This window comes from Centruroides vittatus, unplaced genomic scaffold (assembly GCF_030686945.1).
Source record: "Centruroides vittatus isolate TY-2023 unplaced genomic scaffold, ASM3068694v2 contig_1110, whole genome shotgun sequence".
In the NCBI taxonomy this organism is placed as follows: Eukaryota; Metazoa; Arthropoda; class Arachnida; order Scorpiones; family Buthidae; genus Centruroides; species Centruroides vittatus.
The window spans coordinates 491,667-505,728 of NW_027120712.1; the positions used below are offsets into that span (position 1 = coordinate 491,667).

At 26.8% G+C, this 14,062-nt stretch overlaps 1 protein-coding gene across 1 annotated transcript in view; it reads left to right on the plus strand.

Moving 5' to 3' along the window:
* LOC136976313 (jouberin-like) overlaps positions 1-14,062 on the plus strand; it is a 63,955-nt gene that overhangs the window by 24,860 nt on the left and 25,033 nt on the right. The window contains exons 12-22 of the mRNA XM_067271566.1: positions 3,007-3,065; positions 3,139-3,282; positions 5,576-5,630; positions 7,739-7,854; positions 8,013-8,314; positions 9,758-9,810; positions 10,124-10,218; positions 10,943-11,076; positions 12,036-12,176; positions 12,254-12,492; positions 13,787-13,897. Of these exons, the coding sequence (XP_067127667.1) occupies positions 3,007-3,065; positions 3,139-3,282; positions 5,576-5,630; positions 7,739-7,854; positions 8,013-8,314; positions 9,758-9,810; positions 10,124-10,218; positions 10,943-11,076; positions 12,036-12,176; positions 12,254-12,492; positions 13,787-13,897 (1,449 nt within the window). The remainder of the gene's footprint in view (positions 1-3,006; positions 3,066-3,138; positions 3,283-5,575; positions 5,631-7,738; positions 7,855-8,012; positions 8,315-9,757; positions 9,811-10,123; positions 10,219-10,942; positions 11,077-12,035; positions 12,177-12,253; positions 12,493-13,786; positions 13,898-14,062) is intronic.

Here is a 14,062-nt window from a genome sequence, read left to right on the forward strand (position 1 = left end):
AAATCTCTTACTAATTAAACGTCTATCCGTCACCTCACTATATGAAGAAAACTATTTCCTCAATCCTTTCGATATCGTCAAATCGTCAATCGAACTCCTCTTTAACACCTTGGATCGTCCAATTATCAATCTGGACTTCTATCAGAAAATACTTCGCTTTCGAATCTACCTCGCTCTCACAGTCGCCTCGATTTGGAATTCACCTCGGTTTGGAAATCACCTCTCCTTCTTCGGTTAACGTACGGGTTTTATACTGTGAGGTGACGTCACACTTGAGCTGGGTTACTCCTCTTATTTACATACTTAGTTGCTAACATTAACTTTCTGTTCTGGCAGCTTTAAGTTTCCGACAAAGCTTATAAACCGTTTACAAAATATTTATCATAATTTTCTGGGATGTTTAAGACGGTTTATCAAGTATTTCTCTACTAGTGATTGTGGGGACTCCCCCCTCCATTTTTTTTTCTGCGGACTGTTACTTCCGCCGGGCAGCGCAAGTGCACAAGATTTTTCCTACGGCGCTTATTTCTCCATGAGTTGTTTTATCTTCATTTTTCATTACTAACAAGAGAGTGGTGGGGAACCTTCGTCCTAAATAAACATAAACCCCAAACAAAAGATAATAAAACGGAAATAATAATAAAATAAAAATAACGTTTGGACTCAGTTCCTTACAGATGTTTCCATACATGTATTGGGCTTTGCAATGTTTGTTATATGTGCAAATATCTGTAATAAATAATTCAATGAATAAAATATCACTTCTAATTAACCTTATAGTATTGCACAGTATGAAATTTAACATAGTATATAATTTTTCTTAATGCATCATCTCCTGTTGAAGGTAGGTGATCCATATAGCTAACATTGTCCTCAATGTAGCAGCTCAGAATATCTCCATAGATGTTCTCCTGAACCACTTTGTGATGTTTTTCAACCAATGATTCTTTGGCCTCCCAACAGACCTTTTTCCTTGTATTTTTCCCTGTAATATTAGTCTAAGTATTTGATATTTCTCTCCTCTCATTATATGACCAATGTATTGTGTTTTCCTGATCTTGATGGTCAGCAGGAGTTCTGTTTGTTTGTTCATGCTGTTCAGGACTTCAACATTAGTAATCTTTTGCACCCATGATATTCGAAGTATTTGTCTGTACAAATACATTTCGAAAGCTTCAATTCTTTTCTCAGTTTGGGGGTCTAGAGTCCAACTTTCGCATCTATACAGCAGGACAGAGAAGATGTAGCACCTTAACATTCAAATCCTCAGACATAAACTCAAATCAGATCTAATGAAAAATTTTTTCATATTCATAAACGATGTTCTGGCTTGTTTGATCCTTGCTCTTATTTCTGTACGCTGGTCACATTGTTTGTTTATTATTGTGCTGAGGTATTTGAGAGATGATACCTGCTCAATAGTGTTTCTGTGAATGACAAGATTTGCATTTTTCCTTGTTTTTGAGAACACAAGAAGTTTGGTTTTGGTAAAATTCATAAAGAGACCATGCAGTTCACTGTACTGACAATATGGTCCATCAGTTGTTGTAATTCTTCTGGACTATTTGCCATAACCACTGCGTCATCTGCATATCTAATGTTGTTAATTAATTTGCCATTTACCTTGATCCCACAATCACTGTCTTCCAACGCTTCCTTGAATATAGCCTCTGAGTATATATTAAAGAGGAGGGGGATAGCACACAACCTTGGCACACTCCTCTCTTAATTAACGTGGTTTCAGAAGTTTCTTTTTCAAGTTTGACCTCTGCTGTTTAATGCCAATACAGTTTGCCGATGACACACTGACTGCCTTTGTCAATGCCAATTGATGTTAAGATCTCCATCATCTTTTGGTGATTTACACAGTCAAAAGCTTTACGATAGTCTATAACATTGTAACATCGTGTTTTATAGCAGGCATAAACATCAGCGTTCATATCTCTGCATCTTTGAACTAATACGTTTAAGCAAAAGAGTGCCTCTCGTGTACCAAGCCCATTACAAAATCCAAACTGTGTTTCATCAATATCTAGTTCACATTTCCTGTATATATGTCTATGGATGATTTTTAAAAAGATTTTGAGCACATGAGACATTAGACTTATCAAGCGGTAGTCATCACACCAAGAAGAACCAATCTTTTTGGGTATAGGAATGAAGGTGGACTTTAGCCAAACTCTAGGTATTCTACCAGATTTATAGATGGTATTGAAGAATTCTGTTAGTAATTTCAATCTTGTACCCTCTTGTTCTGCTATAGCTTTCAGAACTTCAGAATGAATCCTGTCATGTCCTATAGCTTTGCCATTCTTTTGCATATTTATGGCACAAAATAATTATATAATTATAAATAATTTGTAAATCTTGCAATATAATTGTATATTGATTTAACATGAGACTAAAAATTGTTTGATTGGTATTATATCATCATACTTGATTAAAATTATTCATATTTATTATTAATAGAAATCATAATAAATTAATTATTTTATAATTTTTTGATGTGGAAGGCTGATTAAGATACCCCATTAGATTACTCTTTTATTTGAGAAAATTAGTTGTAAAGTGGTACTTTTAAAGTAATATTCTAAGGCATTGATTGATACATTGGCATTATATAATAATTTATTTGTTCTAAAATATAGAAGTACTTTCTCATTACAATACTAAAAATATGAAATAATAATTTTTCTAATAAATACTTCATTATGTTTCTTGAAAACACACAAAAACTATTATAAAAAATAGATGTACAGTACATATTTTTACTTTTATTGGTAAATGAATTTTCTTAAAAATATACATTTATATTTACTATATTAGACTGCAATGAATATGAAATCATTGAAGTAAGTTAATTAGAAAATTCACTTAAGATTATTTTTATTTAAATTAATTTAGTTATTGAATTTTTATTGTTAATTTTTCTCTTATACCTAATTTTTTTCAATCAATTTAAATTAATTTTAAATAAAGTTGAATTTTAAAATTTATTTTTTGAAGGAGAAAAGTCTCAGTGCACATATACAGATTCAAAATGTAACATCATCAAATAGTCACAGGTAAATTCTATTTAATTTTAAATGATTTATTATATTTTATAAATACTTGAAGACATTTTAAAAATTATTTTAGTGACTCACCAAAGAAATCTTTAATACAACCTGAATTATGGTCTCGTATTGCAGGCCAAACATGCAAAATTCCAAATCAAATATTCATTGCATCACAAGTTTCAGCATTTGGATGTAATGCTATTAGATTTTCTCATTGTGGCAGGTATGATATTTTTTCTAATATAGATTATTTGTGAAAATATTACTAATATCTTTTTCTGAAATTTGAAAGTTTTTAAAAATAAGATAAACATTTTATTTATATAGGTACATCACCAAATTTCCAAACCTTGCCAGATTATCCATTTTGCCACACCAATTGTGGTCATGTATAATAATAATTCATCAATGCACTTCTAACTCACTAAGTATACACCTCCCATGTAAAGTATACCATGGATTGCTAGAAATTTAAATTAAATAAATATTAAATGTAAATTTAATAAACAGATAAATATAATACAGGTACTTGTACATTAATACATTAGTACTCTTTGCTTCTTTATATTATAAACAATTGATGAATCAGTACCATAAATGTCATATAGGTTATGCACCAAAACACCACAATCCATTTTTCAACAGTTCTTTTTTATCTTGGACTGATATGGACTGGTGTTTACTTTTAACATCACCATTGACACTATCTTTCTTAGAAGCCATAGCTAGGGTTAAATTTATGCAAAATAAACTAAGTATATAAAATTGCAGCTATTACTATAAGATCACTAATCTTAACCATATATCCATTTTATACATAAAAACTTCAAAAATTAACAAGATGATCATGTTAATAGTGAAAGTTAACATTTTACAAAATTACAATAGTTAGTTTATAATTAGAAAATTTCTGGCAAGGTTTTAATTAACACTAATGCATTAAGTGATACAACAATAAATGCAAAAAAAATTACTTAGTTTAAACAACAATAGCAAAAGAATTCAATAACATTTATCCAACAAAAAAATACTTCTTAACTTCTACCTTACAATTGCAACTTTTCAAATCACCTACTTGTCACACTTGGTCTCAATTGGAATTATATTTTGGCTTGGCTTTCATGATCTTTAAAAGCACCAAATGTAACATCACATTTCTAACATCATTATTTGCTCATCTACAAAATTATTTGCTAAAAATTGTTTTACTGACAATTTTTCCTTATAATAAGTAACAACATATTACCAATATTATGTAGATCAAATTAACTTGAGGCATAATGTTTTAATGATCCTTTTCTTTTAATTTTCCAGATTGTAAATGCCATTTTTTGACTGAGACCCACTGATGTAAGCAACAATAAGCATGGGGTAGTTCTCAGTTTTCTAAATGGAGATTAATTGTGAATGGAGGGTACAGATTTTGCCCTTTTAACAAAAACTCCCCAAAATAAAGAAAACACTGAAACATAACATCTCCAGATCACAAAATAACATTTGGGCTCAACTCCTCACAACACCACCAACAAGTGCAGTATAAATAATGTAAATAAGTGCACTCTACATAGTGTCATCTGTGGTTGCTCAGCATACTAGTCTGGTGACCACAGGAATTTCAAGTTTCCCCTTGTAATTTTGTCCAGATTAAAAGAAGTGCCAGACCATCAGTTGCTGGAAATTCAGTGGTGTATTTCTGCTATGAATTTTAAACACTGTAAAGTATTTTACTAATATATTTCTATAATTCACACTTTTATTAAGGTAACATATTAATTAATTAAAGTTGAAGATAAAGTTCATCAAAACAGTTACCTTTTTATTCACTACTTTCTTTTACATTACTTGGTTGCCAAAGTTTAAAAATTTCCTTTACACATGAAAAAATATTCGATTAAAAGATAAAACACTTTCTAAAATTAGTGTGGGAACAAAATAGATATCTTATTTTTCCATTCATATCTCATTGGGACTAATTTATTGCTTTAACTTTTATCCATTGAAAGAAACACTAGTAGTATGTAGATTTCAAGATGTCCCTGGAAATGAATTCTTGTAAAATATTTTCAGTTCATAAAATTTGCTGGATGAAAATATAGTTACAAATAATCAAACATGATTTTAAATATTTTCCTTATCTTTTTCTCTCTTTTACTTATAGTTTTGTGACTTATTTCTTGTGGTAGGAAAATGGTGAACATAAAGACACTAAGGATATATTTTTGTGTATTGTGCTTGTGAATGTAATATTTTAATATTAAATAAAATTTAATAAATTGCAAGTTTTAAAAACTCATATAAGAAAACTTTAGGTGTACTTTGTTTATTGATATGTAATATTTAAACAGATATTGATATAATTAAATAATAATGTGATTATATTCATTTAAAATTCTAAATTACATTTTTTTATTAAATTTCAAGAAACAAAACAGTTAGCATTAATAACACATTATTTTATATTATTTTATTTTTATGAATTAAACTAATTTGTTTTTAATTTTTTCTTTCTTTTGTAGAGAATTAGTTTATGGTTGCAGTTTAGAAAATGGACATTATATTATTCTTCATGAGGTATATTTTAACCATAAATAATTATAATCCTTTTTTTTGTTATGCTTTTCTTTTAATTTTTTAAATATAATCATAAAGCCAAAATTTTTGAAAGCAGCAATTATATTTTGAATAATTTTATTAAATTAAGATTAGAATATAATTATATAACATTTATCATTTTATAATAATTAATTTTTAGCATAACAAATGTGAAGGTGTATGCAAAGTTTCCATCATTTTAGAGGCAACTTTTATTATGAGTAAAACAATATTTTTAATCAACATATTTTCCACCTTCATTTACCATCTTTTGCCAACTTTCAGGCAAAAGACAGATACCATAGTAAAAAAGTCTTCAATCTTAAATCATAAGAATTCATTGATTTCACTTACGACAAAAAAATTTCATTAAAAAATTTTTAAAATGTATCAATGTTTTTATAGTTTTCGTCAAATATATATCATATACATATATATCTTGCACACTTCTGGCGATTGATTGCGTCATCTTTAGTTTTGTTATGCAGTTAGTTACCCTTCGCATGTGCTTGTGTAAGATGGCTAACTGTTTTGTTGTTAAGTACAGTCACTTCTTGACTTACGACCATTTCGACTTACATCCAAATTTGCAGAACTGAACCCCATCGTAAATTGAGAAGTGATTATATTCACTAATGCAGGCATTACTTTGACCGTAAACTGCTGAATGTATGTATATATTATATATTATTTTTAAATATATACTTATAAATAATATATAAATTTATAATTTATCAAATTTCCATTTATTAAAATATATGTAGTGTGACACATAACATACAAAATTTATACAGGATAAATTCATATATTGCAAGAATGCTATTATTCCTCAACGACAATCAAGTGAACAAAATGTTGAAACAAAAGTAATGAACATGAAGTACTAAACTTTAAAATTATCACATTGAAAAATCACTGGTAAGATCATCATCATCACAATCTTCCTCACTAGAATGTTTTTGTATGGTTGAAGCAGATGATGGTTTCCAAGTGTAACGTTTTATTGTTGTTGCTTTTAAGTAGCTCCTTTGCTAATAACAGTGCTTCACAGGAATTGGTAAGAACTCGATTTTGTAGTTTAGTTTTTATTAAATTTAATTGCAAAAAAAAAAAAAAATACATTCAACTGCTGCACTTGAATGAGGAAGCAATAAAAATATCTATTTACTGCCAAAGTAAAGTAAAAAAATATAGAAATATAGAATAAAAATGAATGTTTTGAAAGGTACTAAATTGAAAGGGAAGGCATTAGGATTTCATGAATGGAAAATGGTGTTGGGTATCTTGGTACTGGAACAAGTAAGAAGGTACTAGATTAGTACAAAAGTACTAGGTGGTGCGGCCTTTGTAGCCCTGATTCTGTTACCCGGCATTGTCGCTAGAGGCACCTTGATCTAGTTTTACCGTTCCTTCCACTAGCTCTATTAGGCTAATTTTAATCATGTATATTACTTAATCTGAATGTCTTTAGTCATTTATAAATAAACATTCATTTTTTGAAGCAATATTTATTACTTTTATTGTTTGTTATATTTACTATAAAAATTATTATAGAATAGAATTGTACAATATAATTAAAAGATTTTAATAATTTTTAATTAGAATCTATGTAAAGGTACAAAGTAGAGTTCTTATTTTGAAATAAATAATAGTATTTTTGAATTTGAAGATTTTTTATTGTCAGTACTCTTGATGCAAACCAATTTGACCTACTTGAGGGACCTGCCCAATAACCATAAAATATTTTATGGTTCTTTGTCTTCAACCCTTTCTTTATTTCGACTGCAATCTGTCAACACGAACGAATGTACTCTCCACGGTTGTGTAAGGACTTATTCACACATTAATCACTTGATCCAATGAAGATGCCTTGACCACTACAATGTGTTTCGTCTGTGTCTCTCTCCACTTTTTCCGGATTAATGACATTTATACTACAAAATTTTAATTTTGCCACATATCTATCTATCTCTAAAATTTGATAATATTAGTTATAATTATAAAAGTAAATTATTTAAATAATTATGTTTGTTTATTAATATAAAGTCAAATTCAATGCATTTCTCTAATTAAATTTGTTTAAATAGATTCCATCAGGAACTTTACGCAATCAAGTAAAAGCTCACTCTGGTATTATATATGATTTAGATTGGTCAAATGATGATTCTTTACTGGCATCTGCTTCTGGTGATAGTACTGTGAGGTAATACATTCAATTTTAATTTACTTAATTCTTTCTGTAGTCTTATTTATAAATATGAAAATTGTAAATTTAAAGTAATAAATAAATGTTTGCATTCTTTAAACCATAATTTTTATTGTTTAAAATGAATATAAAGTTTTCTTAATAATTCATTATAGGATTTGGTCTATAAATGATTTTGCATTTTCATTAATATCAGTTTTGCCTCATCCATGCTTTGTATATTGTGCAAAATTTCATCCAAAGTATCCTTCAGTTATAGTTAGTGGTGGTTATGATAAAATTATTAGAGTTTGGACTGTAGAATCAAATGGTGAATCAAAACTTCATATGGAATTAGAAGGTCATAATGGAAACATCAATGCATTATGCTGGAATACTAAGGGAAATAAATTATTTTCAGCAGATAGTGTTGGAATTATTAGATTATGGAATGTTTATTTGTCCAATGATAATACAGGTAAGCGTACTTAAAAATTCATTATAAAATAAAATTAAATAATTAATATATTTTGATTGTCTTTTTATATAAAGTAATAAAATTTAAATGAATTATTTTTCTGTAATAATCATTTCTAAATAGTATGATAAAACATTAAATAATGTTAAAGTTTAAAATACTTTATATTTTAAATACAACTTGATAGTTAATAATATCACATTTATAGTTTTGGATTACTGGTGTACTGTACAGGATGGAATGAAGACACGATTCAAAACTTTATCGTCCCTGCATTTCAGCAACAGAATTGTTTGAATACTACAATCTTTACACATAATGGAGCATCCCTCATATATATATGTCAATGTACAAAGGTTATTGCATTAGCACTTCACCAATGAAAAAAGTGATTAGCCAATCATTTCCAATGGCATAGCCACCAAATATCACCCCTTGACCTCTTGTGATTTTTAGTTATGGGGTATTTGAACAGCCTTATTTATCAGGGAATGTTTTTAACTTAGCTGTCTTAAAAAACAGAATTTTACTACATGTGACACAACTGTATTCAAATCAGTTACGTTCCGCTGTCAAGTACATTGTTATTGAATACATGCTTTATAACAAGATGGAGGGTACATACAATGGAACTGTTAGTCTGATTTATTGGTTATTTGAACAATTCCATGTGCACAATTTGTTACGTGTAAAATTACCATATGTGCCACTATAATCTGTGGTCATTTACAACTCAAGAAATTTGTAATTACCTGACAAAATTTCAATGAAATCATTGCAGTTTGAATCTTAACTTCTCTACATTACCCGATTTTTTTATAACCTGTCTAATATGCAAATTGTAGCAACATTAGCACCAAATTTCTCCATCGAAAAATTTCAGAATTAAACTTTTTATTTGAAAAATCAAGATTCCACAGTTAGAAAAGTATGCACCGAATTTGGTTGCATTTGGTCCAATACTTGTTTCTACACAGAGTTTTAAATACCTTGTGTTTAATTAAACCATCTCGTACAAGAATATAAATACATTTTCTAAATATATTTTATCATATCAGTGACAATTTAAATAGTATTTTGCTATAGTTGCATATTGTATAATACTGAATTATAACAAAGTATTAAATTGATTATAGCAGACAATGTACTTGATTGACAATTAATATAAAAGAATTATAAATTACTTTGATAAAATGAGTATAATTACAAAAACTATTGAATAATAGCATAATTTTTAAACTGATTTTGTAAATATATTATTTCAAAGAAAACAGTCTATTATTTTAAAATATAATTTTGTGCATGTAGTAAGTACTTAAGTACTCTAATATATAATATAAAATTTGATTTTATGCTAATTTTTTATTTTATAAATTTATTTACATTTATTATTTTAAAAAAATTATTCAATATGTTTTAACAATAACATTTTAACTAATGTAGAAATTATGAGTCAGTGGATGTTGGATAAAGAAATTAAATTAACAGAAACTCAAGTAAGGATTTTTAATAATTTTTCTTAAGTAAAATGAAAAATCCCCATTTTAATATAATAATTGATTTAAATTTTACTTATAATAGTAATGTACTTATAACTAATTAATAATTAAATTACATAAGTCCTAATATAGCCCAATAGATAATTCAGCATATTATTATTATTATTATTATATTCATATCAAAATTATGAATGTGACATCATCAAATAAAAAAATATATGTAATATAAAAGGAATTATAATGTTTCAAATTTTGTATACTTTTTAATATTTGCAATAAATTAATATTGAGATTTAATGAATTTTAATAGGATATACCAATTAACAGTCTTCATCTTCACAATTCAGGAAAAAAGATATTGTTTAATTGTCGCAATTCCATGATTTTTCTTTATGATTTTACAGTGTAAGTATAAAAATACCAATTGATATGAAATTAAAATATGATTTAATTCAATTATTTATAAGAATTAATCTAAATTATTAAAGTTGTTATTAAATTTTGTTTAAAAATACTCTTGAAAAGATTTTGAAATGAAAATATATGTTTGGTAATGGTAAGATAAAGAGAAAAATATTAGAAATCTATTCAAGATGAGTAGAAATTCTGTAAAAACATTTCAGAATTAAACTACTTTTGTGAATTTACCTTTATTACTGTATTTTATGGAATTTAACATATCTAATACTAGTTTAATTTTTTCAATACTACTATTTATTTACAATTCTACTTCATTTATTTATATTTGAATTATTCTTCACACGCACATAATTTTTTAAATATCAAAATTGATGTTTGTCATTCAACTACTGTATAATTTCTGTGAATATCTATTCAAATAAGTGTTCCGAGTCTTGCATAACTTCAAACAATTTCTCCACCATTGAAAAATGTTTTTATTTTCTTCTTATCCTTTTCAGTTTTTCATTTTTATAACTTATTTTGCTGAAAAAGTACAAAAGTATTTTTTAAATTTCAGATAAGCAATTATTGCAATTAAGCAAAACTTGCTGAATTATTTTAGTAATTTAGAAATGGGTTACAAAATGAAGCTAAGAAATTATATTAAAAATAATGTAATAAAATTTGATATTTCTCTACATTTCAAACAAAGTTTTAAATTTTGCAGAGATTTAATAATTCAACACTATTATGGATACATTAATTTTCAACATCATTTGAAATGCTGTTTATCTGCCTGTGGAAATTTAATATTTGCTGGTGGTGAAGATGGTAAAGTTATTGTTTGGAATACAAATACTGGTAAATTTAATTTTCAGCAAATTTGCTTTAGTTTTAAAAAGTAATTTTGTATCGTTTATACTAAATTTAATTATGAAATGTAAATTTAGAATAAGGAATGTTTAATTAAAAATATTTATTACCGTATTTTTCAGCGTATAAGATGACTGGACATATAAGATGACCCCCAACTTTTACAGTTAAAATATAGAGTTTGGAATATACTTGCCCTATAAGACGACCCCCGACTTTTGAGAAGATTTCCCTGGGTTAAAAAGTCTTATATGCCAGAAAATATGTAATTAAAAAGAACACAAAAAGTATAGATACTTTCAAAAATCATCTTTGATAAGTCTGTTCTTAAAAATTCAATTTTAGGAACAGAATAACACAAAGAACTGAAAAAAAATACTATTTTTAGAATATCAAAAATTTAAATAAAAATTGGAAAATTCCAAGAATAGAAAACTAGTTTCAAATGAATAATCTTTCGTTTTGTTTTGAAAACACCAATTAAAGTTTTATAGCATAATTTTTTATTTTTAAATAAAACTCTAAAATTTTAAGTGTAATAAAATAATCTGTTTATATGAAATTATCTAATTTTAATTGCTCTGTCATTAAATTCTTGTAACTGTTTAAAATGTGTTGAGCAACATCATGTACGAAGACATTTTTTCTGATTTTATGCTGTTGTTTTGGCAGTAGTTATAATTTGCCTAATTAATTTTTTTTTTTTTTTTTTTTGATGAACTTGACATGCCAAATATTACAACTTTATGAACCAAATTAATATATTATTCAGTTTTTAAAAACTGATTTAAGCATATCCATGTGAAATTAAAAATATGATTGTGTGCTGCTTATTGTTATATCAAATTTCATTATAATTTAATTGAATTTAACTTAAAGTAGCTTATAAAATAAATTGGTATTTTGGTTTTTGTTTAATGAAGTTTTACAATTTTATTCTATTTTAGCTGAAAAATTAGCTGTGTATGATAATCTTCCTTATCTTGGTCCAGTAACAGCTGTTGATTATCATCCTCATGATCATATTGTGGCCATGTGTTCATTAGAAGATAATGCACCAATACTTGCATATAAATATGATTACAATGGTAAAAATATTTGCTATTATATAAATTTTTCTACAAAAAATAATCTATGCTTTAAAGAAATAATTACTTTGTTTTAGAACCACCAGTTGGTGCAGGTAAAGGTGATATTTCTAGAAGTCAAGCTGTAACTCCTCAAAACATAAGTCCAGTGAAAATTGAAAGTAGAAAAGGTAGTGACAGCAGTCGAAATGACTCTCCATTAATAAATGTTACAAAGAGAAAATTAAGTAATAAATTAAAAAAGAAAGAGTTTAAAGAAAATTCAACAAGATTGCAAAAAGTGGTGAAAAAATTAGATTCTGTACTTGCTGTTGAGGTAAGTTACAAAAAATGAATGCTATATGAAAAAATTCAACTAGTTTTCTTATTCAAGGTTATAATAATGTACCATATTTACTTGCATATAAGACGAGGTTTTTATCCATTTTTCACTGCTTCAAAAACCTAGATTGTCCTATACACATGAGCGAAGGATTCTTTTCATTTTTGTACAATTTTTTTTAAACTGTTTATTCGCATTTTTTACTGGATTCTCACCTTCTGGTGTATAAAAACAAAAGTATTTTATCTGGGTCGTTTGAATTGTTCTTGTGTATTGTCAAGAGTAAAGATGAATAGCAATAGGAAAAGCAAAGAATTGAATTCCAAAATTACATGGGAACAAGGTATAAATTTTAATTCATTCCTATGTGAAAACAGATGATTATTTGGAAATCAGAATTTGAAGAAACTCTTAAGTGTAATCGACGAAGAGTGGATTCGACCGTTAAGAATTGGCAAAAAAAGGTTCCCGATTGTCCAGCTTTGCATGAACAAATTATGTAATCGATTTTACAAGATTTTTATATGTTTTAAATGCCAGTAATATTTGCGGGAAAACGTGTGCAATTACGTGCATTTGATATTTTATTTGTAATTAAACAAAATAAAATTAGAATTGTATTAATAAATCTAATTTTCTTTATTTTGATCTTGAAAGTCACACCTCGTCCTATATGCGAGATCATCTTATATTTGAGTAAATATGGTAGTATTTAATTAAGAGCATTTATCTTTAAAAGTATCTTATATTCATTTTATTTAAATTAGAATGAGGTTTTTCACCTTTTCTATGAGGAACAAAATAATAGAATAGTAATACACCAAAATAAAATGACATTAAATGAATAAACAATATACAAAATTCAAATAATCAAATCAAATCAAAACATTTATTAGCATATTTAGGAATTAATCCTGTTACAAGGGAAACTCTAAATTGAGTCACAAGAAACATAAAGAAATTTATAAATTAGAATTTGACTCTGTGAAAATAAATAAAAACTTTCTTGATTATATAAAGGGTGGCTATCAATTGCCAAACAGACCACATCATTGGTTTCTTCATTAATCTTCTTGCAAAGGATAGTGTATTTGGTGAAGAAATTATATAGTCTTACATTCATTTTAAAATTGTATCAATTATTTATAAGAATATCATAATTGGATCCATTTGAAATAAATCTCTGTAAAATTTCTCCTTCAATTTACAATGACAATGTAAAAATTCCAAATTGAATTTATTAAGATAAATTATTTGTTAATTTACAAATATGTTTATATATTTTCAGTCTATATTGAAAACAAAGTCAGCACTACCTTACTTAGATAATTCTGAAGAAAATTCTGCATTGTACTTACCATCCAAACTTGAAACTTATAAAGATAAGTTTCCAAAACAGGTGAAGTATAATTTTAATCTGTTATCATATACAGTTTACATTTCTTTAAAATACATTTTGATAGGGTCTAAATAATGTACCATCTAATATACCTCTGTGACTAAATAAAACATATATTAAAAAGTCTGAAATTTACTATAATATATTTTTATCAATCAGTTTGAT